The following is a 25,389-nucleotide window of genomic DNA, read 5'->3' as shown; positions in this document are numbered from 1 at the left end:
CCCAGGCCAATTACTCATCGTGTAGGCTCTATGCACATGGACTCTGATTTTGACTTCATTCTCCCACTAGCATTGGGACACCTGCTCTGAACCCTCTCATCGAGGCCTTCCCCCACCATCTACCTTTTAACAGTATCCTTCCTGGGGTTGAACCCTGTGCACCCATGCACCTTCCTAATAAATAGATTATTTATGACTGAGATGCCCCACATGACTTCGAACACCATTCATACTCTACCTCTGTGCCCCTCATGCCTCACCAAAAAAATTTGAATTCATTGAATGTGGAGAATACCATCTAGGTTTACAGAAACGTGTAAAACTGGATATCCACCTTAGTAGTCAGTGCCATAGTGAGGACAGTTCTCCCTGCCCTGATTCGTACTTTCATTAAGTACCTGCTCTAGCTTGTCTCTGGGCCAGAACTTTCAGAGGTATAAACAGCAGAGACCATAACAAGGACGATGGGTGGGAATTAGAAGGAAGAAGATTTTAGTTCACCATCAGGAAAATTTCTCTAATGGGGTTAGCGAATTACCAAAACCATTCAAATATGCATTGTATTACCATCTGTTACAAGAGCAGTGAAAGAAATTCCTATATTCAGAAAAAGATTCGTGTATAGAATATCTGTGGCAAATGGTTCCTTTCCTTTAATCTTCACTCTAAAGGACATGACTATTTTCCCTTCAAATTTTAAGGGACGCAGCTAGATGATGAAGGCCTTACAACCTCAAGGTGATGGTTTCCTTTTTAATTTTTTAAAAAATAGTTACTTTTTTTGTGATCAACATGAGTTCAGATGAACCGCATCTCAGGAAAAGTAGAAATGATTTTAGGAATCAATCATATCCAGTTATGAACCTCAACACTAATTCTAATCAGCAAATTTATTCACTGCCCTGAGGATGAAAATTTTCTCTAGAAATGAGGATAAGAAAAGGATACATACACAGACACACATATACAGCACATTCATATATATATATATACACACACACACACACACACATATAATGTGTATATATGTGTATAATGTGTACAGAAATACATGCATATAGCGTATATGCTATATACATATATTTTTTCACTTAAGTAATTTTTTTGTGTATAAAATGTATATAGATATCCCCCACTTTAAGAAAGTTCACATTGTGCCACTTTGCTTTTACAGAAGACCTACATTAGTATCTGCTTTCACTAACTGAAAGAATCTGCAGAGAATTTTCACTTCCCCGGGAAAAAATCTGAAAAGTGAACACAACGTTCAGCGTTGGTCTTGCAGGAGCCGGGGAGAGAAGGAGCCACACCCTGAGGAGCGGGAGTCGTCCCGCCAAGCTCCGTCCCTTGTGACCTACACTCAACATCTCAGCATCAACCGCCAGAGCTTTGACGTGTGCCCATGAGCATCTAGGCTTTACCTCGATTTATTTTGCGCATCATTAGCAAGATGTGTCCAAAGGCATCAAAAAAGCCTAAGACAGGTGATTTTTTTTTTTTTTTTTTTTTTTTTTTTTTTAGGTCTGGAACGCTCAAAAAATATTCCATATACATTAATGGTAATTGTTTCTTCACACCATTTCAGTTCACAAAAAGGTTTCATGGGAATGTTCTACTTTCGGATACTAGGGGGAAACCTGTATCTTAGAATATGACTTGTTTCTTTTCAACATGTGGCTGATAGTAATGGTCAAGTTTTATCGCACCCCTGTAATGTGCCTGGCTCGTACCCTGGCTCTTACCTCATTACACATCCTGTCTTTAATTGTCACAGTACTCTGTGGAGGAATTATACAGATTAGGAAAATGAGGTTTAGAGCGTGGAAATTTCCCCCTTAATAGGGCTAATAAGTGGCACAGTTGGCATTGGAATTCAAGACATCATGACACCAGATCTGGATTTTTAATTTTTTTTAAGTTTGTATTTATTTCTGAGAGAGAGAGAGAGAGAGAGAGAACCAGCAGAGGAGAGGCAGAGAGAGAGGGAGACACAGAATCCAAAGCAGGCTCCAGGCTCTGAGCTGTCAGCACAGAGCCCAAGGCGTGGCTCGGACCCACAAACCGTGAGATCATGACCTGAGCCAAAGTCGGACTCTTAACTGACTGAGCCATCCAGGCATCCCTGGATTTTTACTTTTAAAGTGATACTCAAAGATGCAGGGTTTTACATGGAATCCCATCATGATTTTCTTTCCTTTTTCTAAGTTTATTTATTTACTTTGAGAAAGAGAGGAAGAGGGAAAGGGAGAGAGAGACAGACAGACAGACCCGAGCAGGCTCCACATTGCCAGCATGGAGCCTGAAGTGGGGCTTGAACTCACGAACCTCAAGATCATGACCTGAGCCAAAATCTCGAGTCGGAAGCTTAACTGACTGAGTCACCCAGACGCCCCATAATTTTTTTATTAGAGATAATACCCGCAGACATTTAGTCTCAAATCTGTTGACAATGTAGTCGGTGCTGCTATTTAATTAACCTTTCCTATTCAATAGATATCTTATTGTCTCAAAGTATGCAATCCAGAGAGCTGAAAATTAGTTGGTTAGCAACAATCAAATCAGCCCATATTTGGTTAATATATATCCAAGCAGGACAAAATACGCATATATTTTTAATGCCAAGTTTTTATGGGTGAGGCGTCCAAAGTGTAATCAATGTCAGTTATATATGTCTCAACTCTGGGTATACACCTTTCCACAGTGTTTGGGCAATAACTCAATGATATTTCTTCTCACCTAGTTATGGAATGTGTTCCTCTGAGAAGGTAGTGCTGTGAAGTTGTCAATGTATTTTAAAAATTTTCTTCCCATGGAAACTCTATGTAGTCTTTGGGAAGTACACAGATGTACCCCTGAAAAGTTGAGTATAAACTTAACTTTTTGAGAATAAAATTGATTTTAAATGCTAATTATTTAAGGGAGTTCTTATGAATTTTATGGGGCAAATAAATTATTTTTTCATCTTTACTTTGAGCAGATCTTGATTTTCATATATCTGTTCTGCTTTCCTTTAGCAGTAGTTATCTGCAAAACTATAGGGAGGTCGTACTAAATCACCTCCCCAGCACTAAGGCCATGTAAAGACATTTATGAATTAAAAAATAAGCTAGTGAACACCAAATTTGTAAGGCAAGTTTCTCTATCTCCAGCATGTCTGTTAATTGACTCTAATCTTTAGCTTTGGAAAGTAATCAAGAGAGATAATTTGAGTGCCCACTATCATGAGAGAATCATGAATGAGCTTCCATTTAACATGATCAGTAAACAGGCTGGAGAGAACACTGGAGAGAACACTGGATTGGCGGTTTTGATCAGCAGGTTGGTCTTGTTTTTCTCCCAAATGAGCTGACTTTGGTAAATTGGTTAGCTTTCCTGGGTTTCAGTATTCTCGTTGTGAAAATGGCAGCAAAATGTCTTCCCTTCCTACTGCACAAAGCGTATCAGGACCAAATGAGAAATGGTGTGTAAGGGAATTTATTTTGTTATTTTGTAAAGCACACAGGGCTTCATAAAACTGAAGCAAGTTTTATAGTAAATCTAAATGTGTGGTAACTTGGACATTCTGTCATCTTCTCTTAAAAGCATTGGCAGCAAAGATGAGTCATTGAAAGAAATGTTTTAATAGTAACAATGATAATAATAACTAATAATAGTGCTTACAGTACACACAATAAATATTCATATTTCTGCCACTGAGAACAAATCAGAATATGGATCTCACTGCAAGTGACCTCTAAGCAATGCTTGCTGTCCATTCTTTCTCTCCTTTCTTCTTATTTCTTTCTTTTCCTCCAACTGTTTCTAGGTTCTTGTTCCTTAGGCTCCATCCAAGGTTACCGGCTTTGATATCGTGTCCTGCTTTGTAATTTTTATTAAACTGTCTTGCCTTCCAAATATCATATGCCACATTCTCAAAAGTCTGATTAAGTAACGAGTTTATTAACTCGATCAATGGCAAACCCTGGACAAATTCCTGTCATTGAGCTGAACTGATTGAAGTACAAATGGGAGACCTTGACTTTGATGTCATTGTATCCTAATGACATTCGACATGGTTAGAACCTTCAGAACTTTTCCTCAGAGGTGAGAAATGAAAAGTTCAGCCTTTTGGCTAGGAGACTGTTTTGTATAACTTAGATATTTGGGCTAAAAATGGACTGATTGCAGTATTTTCAAATATGGATATACATTATGAAGTTGCAGGTTTCTGACTTCTCTTGAAATATCAGAGCATGTAGTGATATTGGATCTTCCATAGGAAAAACAGCAGTGACTGAGGAGCAGCCGGTTTCTTTAGGAGAATAAGCTGTGTTCAGCACTGGGATCCCCACCCGTTCCGCTTGATTTATTTATGTCATCTTGTATGGCCCCTGTAGGACCTGAGTCTGTGACTCTCAATAAACCCACAGAAATAACCTAATTAAATCTTATCTCATAACCAGTTAGTCATGGGTGAAATCATGGACAGATGGTTGAAGGTGAACATATGTTGTTGATCTGTTTCTCTTATTTCATTAACCATTTCGCCAGCATTTTGAATAGTCTGATCATATGTCACAAACTATAACTGGCACAGCAGTTTAGAAGGGGAAAAATCTAGAGTTTTGTTGACTATGTTATTTTCAAATTTGAAACGAAAGCTGCTTTGAGTTTTGATCTGCAGTTCAAAGTAGAATTTTACCAGCTCAATAAATGTGAGTTCTAGGCAAGTTCCAAGCTCCACACCCACCACATTCCTATGATGTCAGAGCATGACAAAGAGCATCTCTGGTATGGGGTTTTTATAACATACAGTTATGGAAAGTAAAAGGTCTCCCATGAAATGTCACCGTAAGTGATATATTAGAGGCAAGAAGGAGAGGACTTAGCAATTTGACATTGGTAGCACCTTGAAGCTTCTAGAGTTTTCTGAAGGTTTCACAAACTCCTTCCTTTGTTCCCCATGCCTAAGGGGAAGAAAGTTGATATGGATAAACCCAAGACACAGAAAAATGGAGCGATATTAGTAGCAAGGGGCAATTTAACAGGTTTACAAATAATACTGTTTGGGAAAAAATTCTCCCTTCCTTTTTTCTTTTCAATTTCTAAAGTTCCCCTTTCCTCAAATCAGAGTCAGAACCTGGAGCCCTAGGATTAAGTTGTGGGCCTATAGAAAGAGACCAAAGCAACTTCCTGGTAGATCTCAGTGAACGCTGTTAATCAGAAGCACAGTTCTCTGTGTGATTCCTTACGGTCTGGAACAGGTCATGGGCTAGAAGTTTCTCATACAGAGGCTTGGGGTTGAAAATAATCTTATGTCTGAGCAAACAAGAGGACCTTGCAAGTGTGGCTACAGGCATGGTGGGTGACCACTAAAAGAATAGGGGATCTCGGCTTCAAAGACAGATAACATCTCTGCACCCCTAGCAGAAGGCCTTCCCATGCGTCTGGCTTTGAGCAAGGGTAAGTTAGCCTAATCGTCACCAACCAGCTGTCCAGTTATCCACTGGGTTAAATGGACAGTGGTTTAGGAACCTAAGGAGAGACAGCGGAGCAAATGCCAAGAGAACACTTCATCTGACACATGGATAGCCACATTCTGCACAACTAGTAATTCAAACTCTCTCTCAGGATCCATGTAACTCGGTGTGCTACTGACTCAATAATACACTGTGTATGAAAATGTTCAAGATCATCAGAGAAGACGACAGCAATGGAGATTCCAAACCTCAGTTCAGCATTTTCTACTTGTTTTGAGTCAGAATGAATTTGGCATAATTAGAAAGAAAAGGATGGATACAAATAACTGCAATGGTAGTCGCAGAGAAAGAACAAATGTGTAGCACGAGGGAAGTTACTTTTTCTTCTTGACAAACTCACAGACAAAGTACATGGTAAGATGGCACTCTGTGTCATTCCATCTGCCTGAACTCAGCATTTCCACACAGTCCTCATGACCGTAGGGGTCACTGGGCTCCCCCTCTCTCCAGTTGCTGTAGTTCTGCAGTGGAGTGTTGTCTGTGAACACATACTGTCCCTCCTTCTCAAGGTCGTTCACCCCGATGAACACCCGGAAGAAGCCACTCTTGGCGACATAGTCGGCAATGAGGGTGTTGGCAGCTTCGTCCTTTGGCATGGCCAGCATTCCACCCCGGATCCGGCAGTGGGTCAGGGATTCCCTATAGTTCTTCTCCTCCTGCACGATGTAGTAGAATTTCTCCTCAGTTTCCCTAATCCCCGCGATGACTTGGCAGGAAAAGATGAGCAAGATTATGTATCTCAAAAAGGGAAAAAGCAAGTATATAATATTGCTGTGATTAAATTCGTGTATTCGATGTTCAACAATTATTTTGCAAGCCCCTATTATGAGGTAGGCACTGGTTTAATGTTTTTATCACCCTCGTAGTTATCAAATGGAGAACAAAGGCTTCCCATTTGCCCTCCTTGTCCTTCCTCCTTAACTTCCCACGCGACTGTGAAGAAGAGACTGTTTTGACAAAGACTTGTCATATGAACTGCACTGAGCTCCTCTCAGACTGTTCTCCTGTCCTACTTTACGCTCTGCCATACAGAGTCCAACAGCCTGTCCTTCTCTCTTCCACTTCAATGACTTTTATGCCTGGGAAGTCTTCTCACTGATTTACCTGGAAAACTCCTTGTCAATTAGATCTAAGTGGAAGTATTTCCTCCTGTACGAGCTTTTCTAAAGTCCCTGCACAGACACAGGGCTCTTGTGCACCTTCCCCACGTTTCCACTGCTCTTGGCTTTTTCTCTTGTGTATCCCTCAGTGCATTCCAGTCTAATGATTTGTCTGTATGTCTCGTGTACTAAACTATGAGTGTCTTGAGGACAATGTCTGTGTCTTTACCACTCTGTAGGCTCAGAGCCTGCAATAGTGCCCAGGATGGTAAAAGCTTATCAAGCGGATATCGGAATAATGCAGAAATGTGTCTGTTTGGGGCCGAATTTCTGGGCTATGAACGTGTACATAGATTGAAATTGTCCATAGTTCACTCCTGAAACATGAAGTACTGAGCTACTATATAAGATTCAGGGCAGAATTGGGGACTCAGAATCATCCTGAGCTCATAATACGGTAAATATGTTTTAGGTTTCAGGGACATCTGCATATATTTCTTAGGGTCTATAAATTAAAATTTGCCAAGAAATCTGTGACCATGCCAATATAGATCAAAAACTGTTGCTCTGTGTTGCACCTCAAGGGTCTGGGGTTTTCATGAGAATCCATGTCAGAGACAACATCTCTAAGAGTAGTTTACAAGATGAAGAGGAACACAGATGGCATATGTGTGTTTCTAATAATGTACAACAAACATAGTTGGATTACAGTAAATAAAAGTGTAGCAAAGGAAACCAATTTCAACTGTAACTACCATAGATTCTTCATTCATACTGTCTCCGAAGAGAACACATAGGCCCTACTTTAAGGGTTTCACCGCTAACTACAATGGAGAAATGGACCAGGGATAACAAAAATGGCTAGCGTGGGAAGTTGCACCGTTCTGAGAAACACATAATGATCTGTTGGTTTGTATTGAGGGTAGAGGAATCAGTGAAACCCACAGTCAAATCCCCGCTCCCCTGTTAATTAGCTCTGTATCTATGGGCAAGGTAATTTCTCTAAGCTTCAGTGTAAACATAATACTCACATGGCGATCACTATTTCAAATTCTCAAGAAAGTAGCTATTGTTTTTAATATTACTTCTCTTTTCTGAGATGCTAACTCTGTTGGACTCTTCCTGTCCTTTTTTATTCTTAAGGCATGGCTTGCTAAACTCTGCCCTTTTCTCCATTCCCTTTTCTCCAAAAAGTATCTTTTTCTATCCATAGGCAAATGAATGTATTATGTATGAATATATGTAGGTAGTGTCCTGGAGTCTGAAGGGATAATTAACATTTGAGAGACCTGCAAAGTGGTGACAGTATCTCAGTAGGCTTTTGCCTGACCCAAGGTATTTGCCGCTAAAATACTGGAAATACTTTGGAATTGTATTCTTGAATACTGGAATTACAGTGTTGAAAGAGGTTGAATTGTCAGCATAAAGCAAAAGAGGATATACTCACCATTCTTGACAAACTTCATAGATGTCTTGAGGCGAGCAACACTAATATCCAGTTGTCCAACAACTTTCCGGTATCTTCCACAATCACAGACGGTGCCTTTGAAATGACAAAAACTGTGAATTCATGTTGAAGTACACATAGTTCAGTTGGAAAGGACAATGACTCTCTTCTCAATATTTACTATCATCTTTTCCTAGTCTGGCTGTGTCTTTCTGTGAATGGCTATACTTTTAGTCTTTTATTTAAAACAAAGTTTCCAGGGGCGCCTGGGTGGCTCAGTCGGTTAAGCAGCTGACTTGGGTCATGATCTCGCGGTCCGTGAGTTCGAGCCCCGCGTCGGGCTCTGTGCTGATCGCTCAGAGCCCGGAGCCTGTTTCAGATTCTGTGTCTCCCTCTCTCTGACCCTCCCCTGTTCATGCTCTGTCTCTCCCTGTCTCAAAAATAAAAAAATAAGGAAAATAAATAAATAAATAAAACAAAGTTTCCAATTGACATTGTCTTCAGGAATTTACAGAGTATCTTTTGAAGTATTTTAGATGAGCTAAAACACAGCCCTAAGCCAGATTTTTAAAGTGAAGAGTAAATTGTGGCAAACCACTGCACACACACTGTGGACCACTTGGCATTTTTGTTGAACACAGAATGTGCCCATCCAATCTCAAAATAGAATCTTTACAGCTTTCTTAAAACAAATTTCTAGCCAGTCTTTTCTTCTGTTACTGCATTGCTCACTGGCTCACACAACTCTCCCAAGACAGGAGAAAACTTTCATGATGAAATCGAATGGTAATTTTGATTATCCATTTCAAGTATAGCTTGAATGATCCTTGAATGTTTCAAGGACTAAATTTAAATCTTGTGAATAGATTCAACTTATAATTTCAAGAGCCAGTCCCCCCATTTGTGGATTAACTCTGATTTTAATTTCCACCATTCATTCCCGCTTTGCTCATTTACCTTTTCAACTACCTGCTAATGCCGAGGCAGAGAAAGAATTGTAAGGGAAGTGATGTGAAATTCAAATGATTCCCTTTTTCTATTTAATGGCTGCTTCATGTAATCAGTTCCTTTTGCCTTCTTTTTTGGCAATTGAGAAGCAAAAAAAATTTATTACCCAAAGAGGGGGGGAAATCTGTGGCTTTACTTATCTGTGTTCACAGCTAAATATAAGGAATTTAAAACAGTTCTTAACAATTAGTCTTCACTGCACCTCTGTGAGCTCCCCTCGAAGCAATCTACCTACATTCCCTGCACAGAGCATTGGAAACAAAACTCTTTCAGGACTCAGGAAGACTCTTTCTGGCCACCGAAGGTGTGTCCTGTACCCATGGGGTCTCTCTGGATCAGGCCAGTTTGCTGCGGGCCTCCCCTCCGTTTGGTTGAGATGCCGGTGGAATGCAGGGAACGCCGCTTCGGTCCCACTGCCACGGCCAACGTGGATTTTCCTCTGGCTCTGGGAGAATGAGGGCTGCTTCCTGATGTGCTGGGTTTGCTTCTCCCACTAAGCATGACTGGGATGGAATGTGCCATCACTTCCTTCCCCAGGGCTTGGAAAGTCACCAGCAGATGGAGAGGAAAGTTCCCTTCTTTCCTTTCCCCCAGCCCGAGTAAAACCAGGTTAAGCACCGAGAGGACTATTTTTTTCTTTCATAAAAATGTATTTATTTTTAAAGATGAATATATTTGGAATGATGCCAGACATTGAAGAGAAAAATGAGCAAGCCTTACCTGCTTTGCCTTTTCCTCCTGGGATCCCCGGCAAACCCTTTTCCCCTTTGTCACCTGAAAAAAAACAATCACCATGAAAAGAACAATGAACTAAAATGGCAGATTGTTTCTGGCAGACAATATCTTATACACCTAAAATCATAGGAAACAGTTTTTGAATTTCACTTGTAGTGTCGCCAACTAATATTCTTTGGTTTTATGTAAATAATTTGATTTTGCGTTGGCTGCACAGGTACGACTAATCAAACAAGTCATCATTTATTTAGATTGTAGAATTCCGATAGAATGGGTAGGGAACATTTAAATTTGTGTCACCTGCCCTACTAACGTGGCCTTCTGAGAAAGGCTAATACAATGCTCTGCATATTTTTAACTTTAAAAGCACCATTGTTTTGTATACCTGGATCAGTTGATTAGCACATTGTGGTGCCCCAATTCTCCCATATGGCTTCACCCTTGGCTTCTCAAAAACATATATTGTGCTTTTCCAATTTAATTCAAATATTTACTATTTATTACTTACACTGTGCAAGACAAAAGGCTTGGTACTTTGAGAAGGTATAAAGAGAGACAAGATTAAACTTCTGACTTGAAGGGGTTTATACATTTTGGAAAAGATGTGATGTATGCAAATATCTGTAATATAAAGCTGTGTCAAATATATTATGCCAAAATATCAACCTTGATAATTTTCTCTTCTGCTCTTCTTTGTATGTGTCCATTTTCTTATTCAGTCAGAGGCATCCACAAAATAACTCTCAGAGAATCAGGAGTATTAAAGCAGAGAGGAAAGAAATGTTGATTTTTTTTTTTCAACTTCAAAATAAGCCCTTGAAGCCTACATCAGACACAATAATTGAAAGCAAAAGCTTTTGATTTCCAAGAGGAAATGTTTGGCTGAAGTTCTTGAGAATCAAAAGAGAAGACCCTGATAGAAGTAAAATAGAGTTTATGCTTCAATGGTGAACTAGAAAAAGAAAGAAAAAAAAAAGGAATTTGGGAGGGATGAATATAGGGTGAAGGTCATCCAGGCCAGAAGGGTATGGGGCTTATCTCTGTAGGAGTTTGGTGAGTCCAGGGAATTAGTTATGTGCCCTAAAGGGGCAATATGAATGGAAATGGAGTCAGCATGAAGGTTCTACCTAACCCCATCCTTTACCAGCAAAAGGGAAAAAAATGGGAGCCACTCTAAAACCTGTAGGGTGGCCCATGTTGCCTGCTCATTAGCTATTTTTTTCATCACTGTCTGCTGAGTGCCTTTCATTAAGAGTCCTGTACATATTGGGGGCGCCTCAGTGGCTCAGTCCAATAAGCGTCCCACTTTGGCTTGGGTCCTGATCTCACGGTTGGTGAGTTAGAGCCCAGTGTCAGGCTCTGTGCTGACAGCTCAGAGCCTGGAGCCTGCCTCAGATTCTGTGTCTCCCTCGCTCTCTGCCCTTTCCCCACTCTCACTCTGTCTCTTTATCTCTCTCAAAAACAAAGATTAAAAAAAAAGGAGTCCTGTACGTATTGACTGTTGATCTTTCAGGAAAGCCCGCTTGCCCAGGCCCCAGGAGTTTGCCGAACATTTCCAAACTGACCCATGTGGACACTTCTTTTTACAGGGATGCCAGATGTTCATGGGCTCCCCAAAGAGAAAAAGCAGTCCTTGAAACCCAAAATGCAATTTAAGTGTGTAGGAGGAAGCCTCAGAACTTGCACTTGAATGAAATAAGGCAATGATGAAATCCATGACAACAGAATGTGATAAATGCTGTAAGAGAGACATTGAACATTGGACAGAGATAACATCCTCTGGTTGGGGGAGGTAGACGAGGCAGTACTTCAGCTGGAGGGATGAAGAAGACAGCACTGGAGCTTGGTTCTGAAGAACTTCAGCAGGTGAAGATGGGAGCAAGTTAGGGGACAATGTCTAACAGAGGTACACTGGAAAAAGCATGGGAAACATGCCATGCACCCTGATGAGGAAGACTGATCTGCTCACACCTAAGTTGTGTCCTGCAAATGCCTCCATTTCTCTTTTATGTAAATTGTTAAAGGTAAAAATAGAATTTGAGGACATATTAATGGAAGAAAGGAATATGCCTTTGCTAAGTGCCAATCATTTTGTAAGTACTGTTCCAGATACTTTACAGATATTCATGTTATTATAGATATTATCAAGTTAAATCCATTAAGCTAGCTATTATCATTATCTTTATTCTACAGCTGAAAGAATGGAGGATCCTAGAGGCAAAATAACTTGTTCATGGACATCTAGCAATTCAGTGGCAGTGCTGGCATTGAAACCCAATCATTTCTGACTCCCTAGTTCATGGTGCTTCCCAAATGAGTGAACCGATGATTTAATGAAAGAAAGTGAAGTATTTAAAAAATGCTCTCAGTAGTTGAAAGGCATGCCAAGTCCTTGTCACCACGAGACACAATATGGACTTAAAAGTTCATATGAATATAGTTTAATATGCTATCTTTTTAAAACAGTGTGTTTTCTTTATATGTGGATCCCTTTCAATTCAACATGGGCTGAAAGTTGACTCTAGTCCTGCTATCATCCTAGTTCTGGGCTAAACCCAGTGGTGGACATTAAAGAAGCCTAAATGGAGTATTTGCTTTATAAAAGTAATGGGGTTTTAAGGAAAACAAAGCACACATTGCAGACCAAGGAAATGGGACACGATCACTATTACCTACTCACAGAATGAAATAAAGGAAATGCCTGCTGTGTTTTCGGCCAAAATGGCCATGGATCCAGGCAGAGAAGATGTTCACTGAAGCAAGAGCCTTCAGCTGGATCCTAATAATGTGGAAAACGGATTTTTGAATTGAAAAATGGCATTGTTTGGAAGCATATAAGTTTACAGATGTAAGCACTGTGACTACTTTCCAGTATTTTCCCATGAATGTCTTTCCTTTTTTGACAGATGGGAAAGTCAAACCAGTGTGGTAGAGTGAACAACCAAGGCAGTCTGAAAAACCAGGGCTTCAATCCTGGCTCTGCCGCTCACTAGCTAAACGTGCCCAGGTTACTTAATTTCTTTAAGGCTTTGTTTCTTCATTTTTTAAGTGAAAATAATGGCACCTAAAATCAGAAGATTATTAAGGAGGATTCATTGGATAATGTCATCTTATCATGGGATTAGCTCTGTGCTTAAGCCATAGAGGCTGCTCAACCAATGTGAGCTTCTGCCAAATACTTAGCTGGTTCATGGAGGATGTGAGCTTACAATGCCTGTTTCCTGAAAATGAATTCAGGTTTAAGGCCATACACAAAAACTTATTTTGGCCCATGAGTGGGAACGTGTCAGTAATAACTGTCATAAGCTTGAAGAATTAGAGGTTGTATTTAAAAAACAAACAAAAAAAATCATAATGCTTCCACTGTAAAAGGATTATTGACCTTAAGTAAAAACATTTATTTTGCTATGAGGTTGAATTTGCCTGTACTAAATCATTCTCTCTTATTCCTAAAATGAAATATCGACATCCAGAAAGCTACCTTGTCCATGCAAGTGACAACATTAAGGTCATCCCAGAAAGTTGAGATTAATCTGAGTCAGTGAAAAATTTAGAAGAGCCCCTGACAAAATGAGGACAATAAATTTCAAAGTACAGATTAAAAATGAAATTAATCCAGGTGAGCCAGAACACTAAACCTCAATTTTTTTTAAACTCCGAGACATGCTCATAAATTTTGATGGCATATCTCTGGAAGAGAAAGAAATTAGTGAATGGTGGAAATTGATGTTAAGGGACAGTAGTACTTATAGAAACAAAGAGTCAAAAAGAGGGCCACATCACAGGAAATAAAATATTTTATCATTCACATTTTCATTCTTAATGCAAAAAACATTTAGAAAGTTTCCACTGTATAATAGGCACTAGGATAAAAATGATTAAAAGGTAGGGTCCCCACATAGAGCTGATCTTTAAGCGAATAGAGCCAGTAAATCTTTCATTCATTTGTTCTTCCAGAAGTTCACAGTCTAGAGGGGGCAAAAAAGACAAGCTAATAAGCCATGACAATGAATAAAGTAATAACGGTATGCAGGTATGGAATTGGCTTGAAGAAGATAAGGTTAGTTAACCCTATAATTTCCAGACTGTTACTTATTCAACATTTGTGGAAATTCATCCACTGAGGCTCAGAAAATCATACTGAACTCGACTCTTCATCATCTCTGTTATCTACCACCCTCCCAAGACACATCGTCTTATTCTACGAAAGGTTTAAGACTTGATTCAAGATCATGAACTCCAATTCCCCTAGCTGGAGCCTCATCTGTGTTTGACACACTTAAATCTGGAAAATGAAGTCTTGAATTCTGGACGTGTTCATGAGCGTGACTCTCCCTCCGCCTCCACTTCTGCTCATCTCCAGGGAAATACTTAGGATCTCAACCTTACTGAACATGGCTATATCTCAGAAATCTTGAAGTCCAGCATCCCACTTTCTGGCTACATCTTTCCTTCTCTTAACTAGTTGCTACATGAAACTGATATAGCCAGGGGCAGATCCATAATTCATTTTATCTGAAACTTATACAATTTGGGGAGCCCTGTTTAAGAAAAATAATACACAATTACAAATAGAAAAGTGGTATAAAAATGAATACTTATAAGAAAAACAAATCATTAAACTTTAAAAGTAGGCAAACACCACAAAATTCACTAATAATCATAACCCTTTAATTAATAAATTTGTGCCTCTATAATTCTTTTTTCATACCTATGGCCTGCATATGTTTGGCTGCTTTCATGAGTATCCAATTGACCTCGCACTATTTATTGATAACTGCGTCATTTCCCATTGCCAAGTAATGTCAACTTTGCATAGACCAAATTTAGGAGTCTGTTTCTGCATATTCCATTCCCTTTCATTGGTGTATTTAACAATCTCTGCATAAATTAACACTATCTTGATGGATGTAGCTTTAAAATAAATGTTTAAATTCAGGCTCCCAGCTTTGTTTTTCTTTTTTAAGATTGTCTCTGGGTATTCTTGGCGCCTTTCATTTCCAAATAAATTTTGAATTGGCTTATTAAATTCCAAGAGAGCTGCTTCTGGGATGTTGATGGAGATAACATTGATCGATACATAAATTTGGGGATCAACTTAACAATATTGATCATCTTAACGATATTGAGTGTTTCAATCTCTGAATGTAGTTTTAGTTCCATTTTTTCAAACATTCATTAATTTCTCTCATTATCATTATGTACTGTTTGTTGAAGAAGACTAAGCACCTTCTGTTTTAGCTTTGTTCCTAGATATTTAAGAATTTTAATGCTGTAATAAGTGGCATCGTTTTAATTTCATTTTTAACTGTTTCTGGTATATAGAAACAAAATTGGATTTTGTGTGGCTAAACTGTGTAAAAAACTTAATACAAATAGTTAATCTGTAGATTCTTTTTTTTTTTTTTTAATTTTTAAAATTTTATTTTTGAGACAGAGAGAGAGAGAGCAGGGCAGGGGCAGAGAGAAAGGAGACAGAATTCCGAAGCAGGCTCCAGGCTCTGAACTGTCAGCACAGAGCCTGACTCAGGGTTTGAACCCACGAACCATGAGGTTGAGACCTGAACCAAAGTCAGACGCTTAACCAACTGAGCCACCCCAGGCACCCCAATCTGTAGATTCTTTTGTATTTTCTGATCATGCGGTCACATCATCTGCAAATAATGACCCTTTTGTTTCTTTGTTTCCAATGATTGTGATTCTTCTCTCTCATGCTTGCAGTTTTACTCTAGCTAGAACCACTGCTATTATGCTGGTTAAAATTGGTGATGAGGGCTCCAGATCTCAGGAGAGAAGTGTTCGAGGTTTCATTATTGAGTATGATTTTTAATGGGTTTTTGTTGCTGTTTTTGATGTTCTCTTTCATATTGAATATGTTACCCTCTATTTCTAGCTTGCTAATAGTTTTTGAAACGTGAATGGGTTTATGTTTAATTCAGTGTTTTTCAGAATTTCTGGAGTTCTAACTGAAAATGTTGATTTTTGAAATGAAAAAGAGTACCATTTTCCTGGGCCACCCTTCTTTGGCAGGCCTTGAATACCAACTCAGTTTGAGCAACTTTCTGCTTGAGCTTCTTAGTCTCATAGTGCTGCCTCGCTCATGAATTGATGAACAACTTGAAAGGAAAATTAGAATAGAATGCATAGCTCATCTTAGTGTGGTTCCCTTCTCCTCCAGATCAAGACCCTAAAGTCCTATTCAATTTGGTACCTCTCCCGTTTGTTTTGTCTTGTGGTTTTTTCTTTTTCTTTTCTTTTTTTCTTTTTTTAATTTTTTGGTGGTGGTTGTTTGCTTTTTTTTTTTTCCTTTTTTTTTGACTCAGGTAGTCATTCTTTTTTTTCTTTTTGATTTTTTTTTTTTAACATTTATTTATTTTGAGACAGAGAGAGAGACAGAGCATGAACGGGGGAGGGGCAGAGAGAGAGGGAGACACAGAATCGGAAGCAGGCTCTAGGCTCCGAGCCATCAGCCCAGAGCCCGACACGGGGCTCGAACTCACGGACCGCAAGATCATGATCTGAGTCGAAGTCAGACGCTTAACCGACTGAGCCACCCAGGCACCCCTCCTTTTGATTTTTTTAATGTTTACTTACTTTTGAGAGAGAAAGAGAGAGACAGAGTGCAAGCAGGGGAGGGACAGAGAGAGAGGGTGACACAGAATCCGAAGCAGGCTCCATGCTCTGAGCTGTTAGCACAGGGCCCTACCTGGGGCTCAAACTCACAAACTGGGAGATCATGACCTAAGCCAACGTCGGATGCTTAGCTGACTGAGCCACGTGGGCGCCCCTTAGGTAGTCTTTCTTAAAGAATTAATGCAAGTGAATTTCTCATGACTTATAGCAGAAATCTGGCTTTTGTTTTATTATTAATAATGTAAGAAATTTCTTTCACCTTTACAACTTATTATTGATGATGTATGTAACTTAAGAATATTGTCAAATTTGAGAACACCTCTGTAAAGTCTTTTCCATATAGGAGCTGTTGGATTTAGAAAAATTTTCCACAGCCTGTCTCTTGCCCTGTACATTTCAAATGTTGTTTCTTTTCTGCAACTCACACATTTCTTGTGCTGGGGTCCCAAGACACATTCTTGTGATGATTGGATCTCTGCACTTTTTCATCATGACTTCAGATAGATCTGTGCAGTAAGTGGTAGGAATATTCTTGGAAGCAATTCCTACACTGATATTGTTAGCAATACCTTAATTGTACCTGGAAGTAACTGCACACTATGTAAGTATATCCCATGAAGTCCACACTAAATGTTTCTTTCCCCCACTCAGATTCCTCTTGGCGAGCTCCCTGAATACTTGTGTCCACTCCCATAAGCAGCTGATACAAAGAGAAGTCTGATGGAAGGAAGCTGGAGCAGAGGGAGACAGTAGGGGCACCTGTGTGGCTCAGTCATTTAAGTCTGACCTAGATTTCAGCTCAGGTCATGATCTCATGGTTTGTGAGTTCAAGCCCTGCATCAGGCTCTGTGCTGACAGTGTGGATCCTGGTTGGGACTCTCTCCCTCTTTCTCTCTCTCAAAGTAAATAAACAAACTTTATTATTTTTTTTAAAAAAGGAAGGAGACAGTAGTGTTAACCTGCGCATTCTTGATAAGGACAATACCAGTTCAAGGATATAAAAGTCGGTTCTAGAAGGGTGAAAAATCTTGCTCTCTTTTATATATAAAGCACAAATATACACATAATACATAATAGATATATAGTCCATGGATGGTATTAAAAATTCATAGGGGAGGGCAATTAGAAAAAAAATACGCATAAAAAGGCTTGTAAGGGGGGAAATAGTTTTGTTTTGTTTGTTTGTTTGTTTGTTTTTATGTTGAGGGGTACCATTTTAACCAATTGAGGATAAATGCCTTACTTCGCAAACTTTCCCAAGCCATACGGACATGTGCACCCATTGCTAAGGCTCCTTGTCAGGGTCTTGAGAAGGACCCAAATAAGTGTGGGGCTCCAAAGCCAAAGCTTCATTCGTTTCATGGTAAAACCACCCCAAATACATAAAATGGGAAGAGTCATAATCTCTGAGGAGTCCACGTAGCTCTTCCCCAACTATGAGAATTTCAGTCACAGGCAAACATACACTATAAGCCACAGGATCAAAAAAAAGCACAGCACTTTCTTTTCAGTGGCACTACCCTCTGTCCCTGCCCTCAAATGCAGGCTGAGGGAAAATTCTCAAAGGAATGAGTTGGAAAAGGATGGGAGAGAGGAGATAACCAAGCTCCAGGATGAATGGAGAGGGACCGCAGCCTCTCTCCCACTGCGCCAGTTCACCGCTCAAGAACGCACCTCTGGTGACCGGGGGCACAATATTGACTATGCCGCTGCTGGGGACGCGGATGGCAGGAAGGCTGCCGGGTGCACATCCAGGCTGCAGAGTCCCGTCGCCTGTGGCACTGAGTTTCTCCAGATCTGTACCTTTGCACTAGAATCTCTTGCCTCCCCTTCAAATGTCTTTCCCTCCATTTCCATACACGTCACCGCTCCTCAAGACCTAGGTAGGTTCTTTATATCAGTCAGGCCTTCCTCTCCCACCTGGCTCCTATAGTAGTCTTTTAGTTATTCAGAATTATGATTCTTTCTGAGCAAGTCCTGTCCTCCCAAATAGTCTATGAACTTCTTGCAAGAAAATTGGGATTCTCATTCAGCTTGGTATCTTCAAACCAAGTGGAACGAAGCATGAACTGCTGACCATCAGGAACAGTTAGAACCCGCTGTCATTGTGGGGCTTTATAAGAAGACAGGAGGGAGGAGTGCTCAGATGATAAAGAGGAAGCCACCCCTATTGTATAAGAGGAAAGCAGTAATTTTGTGCAGGATGGGGACAGGACTCAAAACAAAAGAAAATACATACATACACTCAAAGCTTCTAACCTGTTAATAAATTCCAGATGAAGAATCTTTATTATTTCGTTCAGTTTAAGAAAGAAAATTCCAGGGGCGCCTGGGTGGCTCAGTCCGTTAGGCATCCAACTTCACCTCAGGTCGTGATCTCACCGTTCATGGGTTAAAGCCTTACGTCGGGCTCTGTGCTGACAGTTCAGAGCCTGGAGCCTGCTTCGGATTCTGTGTCTCCCTCTCCCTCTGCTCCTCCCCTGCTCATGCTCTGTCTCTCTGTCTCTGTCTCTGTCTCTCTCAAAAATAAACATTAAAAAAAATTTTTAAAGAAAATTCTACTGCCCTTCACTGCATTGAGTTTTAGGAATAATTGTTTTCTGTTACTGAACATGCATCATGGTGGTGATACCCATTTTAACTGTATCAAGGATTACAACCAGCAGATCCCAGGAAATAGTTCAATGTAGAGACCACAAATACTATTTTTTAAATTAATTAATTAATTAATTAATTTTGAGAGAGAGAGAGAGAGCATGCATACAAGCAGGGGAGGGACAGAGAGAGAATCCCAAGCAGGCTCCATGCTGTCAGCGCAGAATCTGATGCAGGGCTGGAACTCACGAACCATGAGCTCATGACCTGCGTCGAAATCAAGGAGTCAGCTGCTTAACGGACTGAGCCACCTGGGCGTCCCAAGGCTGCCAGAACTTTATGTTTGATTCTGTCCCTGAATTTCTATTTAGTTTTGTTCAAGCCCCTTATTTATTTTTTAGACACATTGTTTATGTAAAGAAGGAACAGCCAGGGGCGCCTGGGTGGCTCAGTCGGTTAGGCAGCCGACTTCGGCTCAGGTCATGATCTCGCGATCTGTGAGTTCAAGCCCCGTGTCGGGCTCTGTGCTGACAGCTCAGAGCCTGGAGCCTGTTTCAGATTCTGTGTCTCCCTCTCTCTGACCCTCCCCCATTCATGCTCTGTCTCTCTCTGTCTCAAAAATAAATAAACGTTAAAAAAAAAAAAAAAGCCAAGATATGAAAAAAGAAAAAACTCATATTTTAAAAGAAAGACAAGGGGTCATTTTCATGATACAGAACGTTTTGGAATCTATCAACGGTATGCTTGATTTGCCTCAAATTACCACTGGAGGAAAGAAAAGTGCAGCTTACCCTTCTTGCCAATGGGCCCGGTCTTGCCAATGTTGCCCTGGTCTCCTGCATCACCCAGCTCCCCCTTAATTCCTGAAAAGCAAAGCATGTGTCATCTTTACATCCTAAGGTTTTAAATTCCCTTTGAAGATGTGGCTAGTACATGATATCCGCTTGAAAGAAATCCAAAAACCATACTCTTCTGTCTGTGGTATGGAACATATATCCTATGTTTTATTATCTATCTTAATAGCATTGTAGTGTATATACGAAAACTAAATGTGGGTAAGAATGAAAATCCTGGACCCAATGGTATTGAAATGTTTCCTGATACAATATTCCTAAAAGGTCTATAGCAGAGGATGTCTAATCTAGAGGTCAAATAAGGGGCTGAGTGGAAGAATTCTTGAGTTTTATTCTAATTCTGTTCCTTTCTAGATCCTTTTGGGCTTCACTTGGGAATTCTGTTTCCTCCCTATTTCAAAACAAGATTTGACTATCTTAGCCATTTTTAAGAAGGGGAGAGAATGTATAATCGTAAAACTTCATGATCAAGGGGACATCAGAGATTGCCCTACTGAGTTTTTACCCCCCAAAAATATGATCGGGATCATGATTTCCTCCAAAATTATCAGTTTTGTTTTTTTTCTATGATGACCTAAAAAACATTTACCAGTAATAAAGCTGTATAATTTTGCAACTGATTGTACATAATTATAGAATATTATACATATTTATAGAATAGGAAGAGTATAAATCAGCATTTCTCAAATTGAGGTTTCAAAAGCTTGTGAGTCTTTTCTTCTCTTTAACTTGCTAAAGATTTTGAAGTCAGTGGTCTAGGGCCACCACCTTGTAACAGTTGACGGAGAATATGTCCAGTGCTTGGAAGACACACGCTTAGACACCACGATCCAGAAGCTATGTATTGGTGAAGCTACTCTTGGCGTTATGAGTAAAAACACTCCCTAATGGCCTTTGTGTCATTCTCATCTTCCTTGGCCCTGTTCCTCCCACTCCATCATCTACTGACAGATCTTAGAAAGGTGAGTAAGCCAATGGATCAGTCAACTCTTTCTGTTCTTCTCATCCCCCTCCTTACACTCTAGGTCAGCCAAAAGGAGTTGCTTAGCAGTGGATTCTGAGAAAAGACACAGCTATGAACCCAGCTGTGTTTCTAAAACTCGTGGTTTCTTAGATATTTCTGGAGACTGCTCCTCCCTAGGTCTCCTGGAATATCCCACCCCTGCTCATCCTAAGGAGGCAGCCTGAGAAATGTGTGGTGACTTATTGACAGCCACTGTCATAGGAGCTCTCTGGTAGCAAGTACATTCATATCTGAAGTACCTTTCATTCATCTTTGGAGCCGAGAGTGTTCCAAAAGCTGCCAATCTCCAGGACAAGGCCAGTAGAGAGAGGAAAGCGATTCTAATATTACAGTGTCACATTCACATCATTGCACTCACCTTTCGGGCCCACGCGTCCCACTTTGCCATGTTTCCCCTCCTCTCCTGGATCTCCCTTTTCGCCATCATCTCCTTTGGAAATGGAAAATGAATGAGTGGAGCAGCTCGAATAATAACATAGCACATCCTCCCCAGGATATGGTGGTGAACATGGTTGGAATCCATTCCTCAGCCAAGGGCTTGCCTTATAACTCTGATGTGACTATGTTCATGGGCCCACATAGACTGGACAGTCAGGGAAAGAGAGGACACTTCTGGTATCTTTACTCTTTCACTTTTCCCACGCTGTTGGGGGAGGTCATTAAAGGGATGTGACCACCCATTGACCTCTGAACCAGACCCAGGAAATCAGTTAAAAGCTACTCACCCCTTTCCCTATCTTGCAATGTATGACCACCATTCCCACAGTGGGAGCCATTTCAAGGATGCAGCTTTGACAGAGTGAGGTGTTGTTGAGACCATCTGGCAGGTATATGTGACTGAACCCTGAAAAGGCATCTATATAAACTTTTGAGATTCTGGCAGGCAGGTGTGGAAACTTTCTTGTCTTACCACCACCGAAGGCAAGCCTCATATGTAACTTCCCTTGCTTATTCACATCACCACCTACCGATCTGGAGTGGTCTGCCTCTTTCCTTCGTCTCCCCTTGCTCTCAGTATAGGTAGGATAGGAGGGCAGTTTCAAATTTTTCCCAAGAAATTCTCAAGTTTGCAAACCTAGCTAACTTTATGTTTGAAGAAATGTCTTTGCTGGTGAATTCCTGAGAAGTTTGCAAATCTTTTTTTTTAATGTTTATTTATTTTTGAGAGAGAGAATGTGCATGAGTGGGGTAGGGGCAGAGAGAGAGAGGCAGAGAGGGAATCCCAAGCAGGCTCCACACTGTCCGTGTAGAGTCAGATGTGGAACTCGATCTTACAAACCATGATATCATAACTTGAGTCCAAATCAAGAGTTGGATGCTTAACCAACTGAGCCACCCACGCTCCCCTCTTTTTTTTTTTAACTGAAGTATAGTTGACAATTTTATGTAAGTTTCAGGTATACAAGTCTGATCTGACAAGTCTGTAGGTCATGTTACGCTTGCCACAAGTGTAGCTACCATCTATCACCATACAAACGATTACAAAACCATTGACTATATTCCTTATGCTGTACCTTTCATCTCTGTGATTTATTCATTTCATGACTGGAAGCCTATATCTCCTATTCCCCTTCACCCATTTTTTCCCATCTCCCCACCTCCCTTCCTTCTGGGAACTACCAGTTAGTTCTCCATATTTACATCTGTTTCTGCTTTTTGTTTGCTCATTTATTTTGCTTTTTAGGTTCTACATATAAGTAAAATCATATGGTATTTGTCTTTTTCTGTCTGACTTATTTTACTTAACATAATTCTCTCTAGGTCTATCCATGTTGTTGCAAATGGCAGGATCTCACTCTTACTTATGGCTGAGTAATATTCCAGTGTGTGTGTGTGTGTGTGTGTGTGTGTGTGTGTATCATATCTGGCATGACAAGTCTTTATTTTTATAGTGAATTTGGCCAGTTCTGGAAGCATGTACATGTTCAAACGTGTATATTGATGTGTAATACATATATAAATAATATTCTATACTTATATATAATTATATAAATATATACAAATTATAAAATATATAAATTATAACTTATACTTTGTAAACTCTTGCTCTCGGACTGCATGTGTGAGAGACCCCAAGTAGTAGGCATAGACCAGGAAGCTAAGAATAGAAGACAGGTAGGAAACAGGAACAGCTGCAAAGCAGTTCTGTGTGGGCAGCAACTATTTTTTTTTTAACGTTTATTATTTATTGAGAGACAGAACATGAGCATGGGAGGGGCAGAGAGAAGAGGAGACACAGAATACAAAGCAGGCTCCAGGCTCTTAGCTGTTCACACAGAGCCCGATGTGGGGCTCGAACTCACAAACCACAAGATCATGACCTGAGCTGAAGTCGGACCCTTAACCGACTGAGCCACCCAGGTGGGCAGCAACTATCTTAGTCATAGGTGGATCTAGCTCTCACACCCCATCTAGTCAAGGACAGAATGAGTGTTTTAATGAAAAGTGTCCTGGACCATAAATCAGGAGCCCTGGGTTCTAAGGTCATGTTAGTCTCTGATGGGTTGAGCAACCCTTCAAAAGTCAGTGATAGAGTTTATTGGCTTTAGAATAAGGCAGATCTGGACTTTATCACTTGACCACTCATTATCTGGAGAAAGTTAGGTATGTGATCTCCCTTTCTGAGTCTCGATTTCCCCTCATACAAATTGAGCTAATAACGCCTACAAAACAAGGGCCCTTATAAGAACTTTAATAAGATCAAATACATAAAAGACCTGGAACATAATCTGTTCTTAGCAATGGTGGATATTGTTATTCTTTATATCTCAGTGTCCTCATCCTTAATGTGGACTTAATACCTGCCTTCCCTACCTCTCTCAGTTGTTTTAGCATCAACAAGGTAAGTATGCAATTGTGCTTTGAAAATAAAGAGCACAACACACACGATATTATGACCAGCTACCTGAATTATCACCACAGCAATCTCAGGATATGAAGGAGTCCTGTCCATCACTAATGGAAAGAAGTAGATTAAAAAAAAAACTTCTAAAGACAAAAGTGAAGCTCCTCAGATTAGACAGTTTAGGAGAGAGAAAGTTGAGATGTCATTTACTTGTCCAGAAAAAGCATGCTCAGCCATTCTCTATGTTTTCCTGACAGCAGAATGTAAATATTTTAAATGAAAGCTTAAGTCAAGTATGGAACCGTTGGATTTCCAGGTCAAAAAGCCAAGTATGGAACGGTTGGATTTCCAGGTCATGAGATGGGTCAAGCATTAAAACACTTCCCACGTGAAGCTCTAAAATCTCCTTCCGGGGAAGCTTTCAAAAAAGAACACACAGATGATTTGTGTGATCAGACCAGAGGGGTGAAGTGGATGGACAAAGTGGCATTTCTTTAGATAAAGTTAGTAGCCAATGTTTATTGAGTTATTATAATGTATGCCAGAACTGTTGATCATCATACCAATTCTAGGAGGTGAGAACTATTATTGTGCCATTTTTTGAATGGAAAAGTAGACTCCGTGAGGTTAAGTTCCTTGCCTAGTGTCATAGAGCTTGTGGATGGCAGAGCTAGGATTCAACATGTGTATTTCTGTGCCTCCAGATCCCTACCAGATCCCTCCATTTATCCCTTCCAATCCGGGATTCTGTGCCCCTTAGCAAATTGTGGATTTTAAATAATTTGATATTGTGTCAAATTTTTCAGGGAGGAAAAGGAGAGATGCAGAAAGAATGGCTGTTTTTGTTCCTTTTTAAAAAAAGAAACAGTGGGGAAGAAAAGAACAAAAAACAAAAAAACAAAAAAACAAAAAAACAGCCAAGCATCTCAATGACTTAATCCACAGGGAATGTATCCTTGAGGTAGTTCTGTATAATTGAGACCTGGCTTTGCCACTCACTAGCTGACGGAGCTTGGGACATCCTTGACCTTTGTTGAGCCTTGATTCACTGATTTGGAGAATGGACAAAATACTATCTTCTGCAGAGCTTCAGAGGGTTTTAGTAAAGGTAAAATTAGAAAAGTATTTTCCTTCAGGAAGCCCTTTCTAACACTTTCAGGCTGGGCTAAATCCTCCCTTTAATTACCTTCATTGTTGAAAATATCACTTTATCCTGAGTCCATTTTTCTGTGTTATTCCTTACACTCATCTGTGACCTGTGGGATGGCTGGGGTTATGGGTGATTTATTCTAGCATCTTCATAAATTAACACATTGTTTGTGTCTGGTGCCTAATAAATACAGTTGAGCTGGATATATTTTGTGAGCCATAAAACATTTTACAAGTGTAATGATAGTGTTTATTGAATACTATGGGCCAAAGGGTACCTAGCACTTGATATACATCTTATCATTTGGCCTCTACAACAACTTTTTGAGATGGATATTATTCTTAGCTCCATTCTACAGATGAAGAAATGGGTCAAAGAAAGGTTAAGTAACTTCCTAGGGTCACAGAGCTTGTAAGTAATAAAGCCAGGATTCAAACCAGGGCAGTTGCCTTCAAAGCCCATGTTCTGAACAAACTGTC

The 25,389-nt window shown here is 40.1% G+C and overlaps 1 protein-coding gene across 2 annotated transcripts in view; it reads right to left on the bottom strand.

Annotated features, from left to right (window-relative positions):
- Positions 1 to 3,601: 3,601 nt before the first annotated feature.
- The window catches only part of COLEC10 (collectin subfamily member 10), a 39,278-nt gene continuing 17,490 nt past the window's right edge, over positions 3,602 to 25,389 (bottom strand). The window contains exons 2-6 of one of the 2 annotated variants that reach the window (XM_058698903.1): positions 21,274 to 21,345; positions 19,829 to 19,900; positions 9,795 to 9,848; positions 8,067 to 8,162; positions 3,602 to 6,225 (exon numbers count right to left, since the gene is read on the bottom strand). In XM_058698903.1, coding sequence (XP_058554886.1) covers positions 5,834 to 6,225; positions 8,067 to 8,162; positions 9,795 to 9,848; positions 19,829 to 19,900; positions 21,274 to 21,345 — 686 coding nt within the window. In that variant the 3' untranslated portion in view covers positions 3,602 to 5,833. The remainder of the gene's footprint in view (positions 6,226 to 8,066; positions 8,163 to 9,794; positions 9,849 to 19,828; positions 19,901 to 21,273; positions 21,346 to 25,389) is intronic. The other variant, XM_058698904.1, reaches the window with a different exon arrangement.

The sequence above is a fragment of the Neofelis nebulosa genome, chromosome 14 (genome assembly GCF_028018385.1).
Source record: "Neofelis nebulosa isolate mNeoNeb1 chromosome 14, mNeoNeb1.pri, whole genome shotgun sequence".
In the NCBI taxonomy this organism is placed as follows: Eukaryota; Metazoa; Chordata; class Mammalia; order Carnivora; family Felidae; genus Neofelis; species Neofelis nebulosa.
The sequence above is the reverse complement of the archived record's forward strand: the minus strand, read 5'-3'. Positions and strand labels throughout refer to the sequence as shown.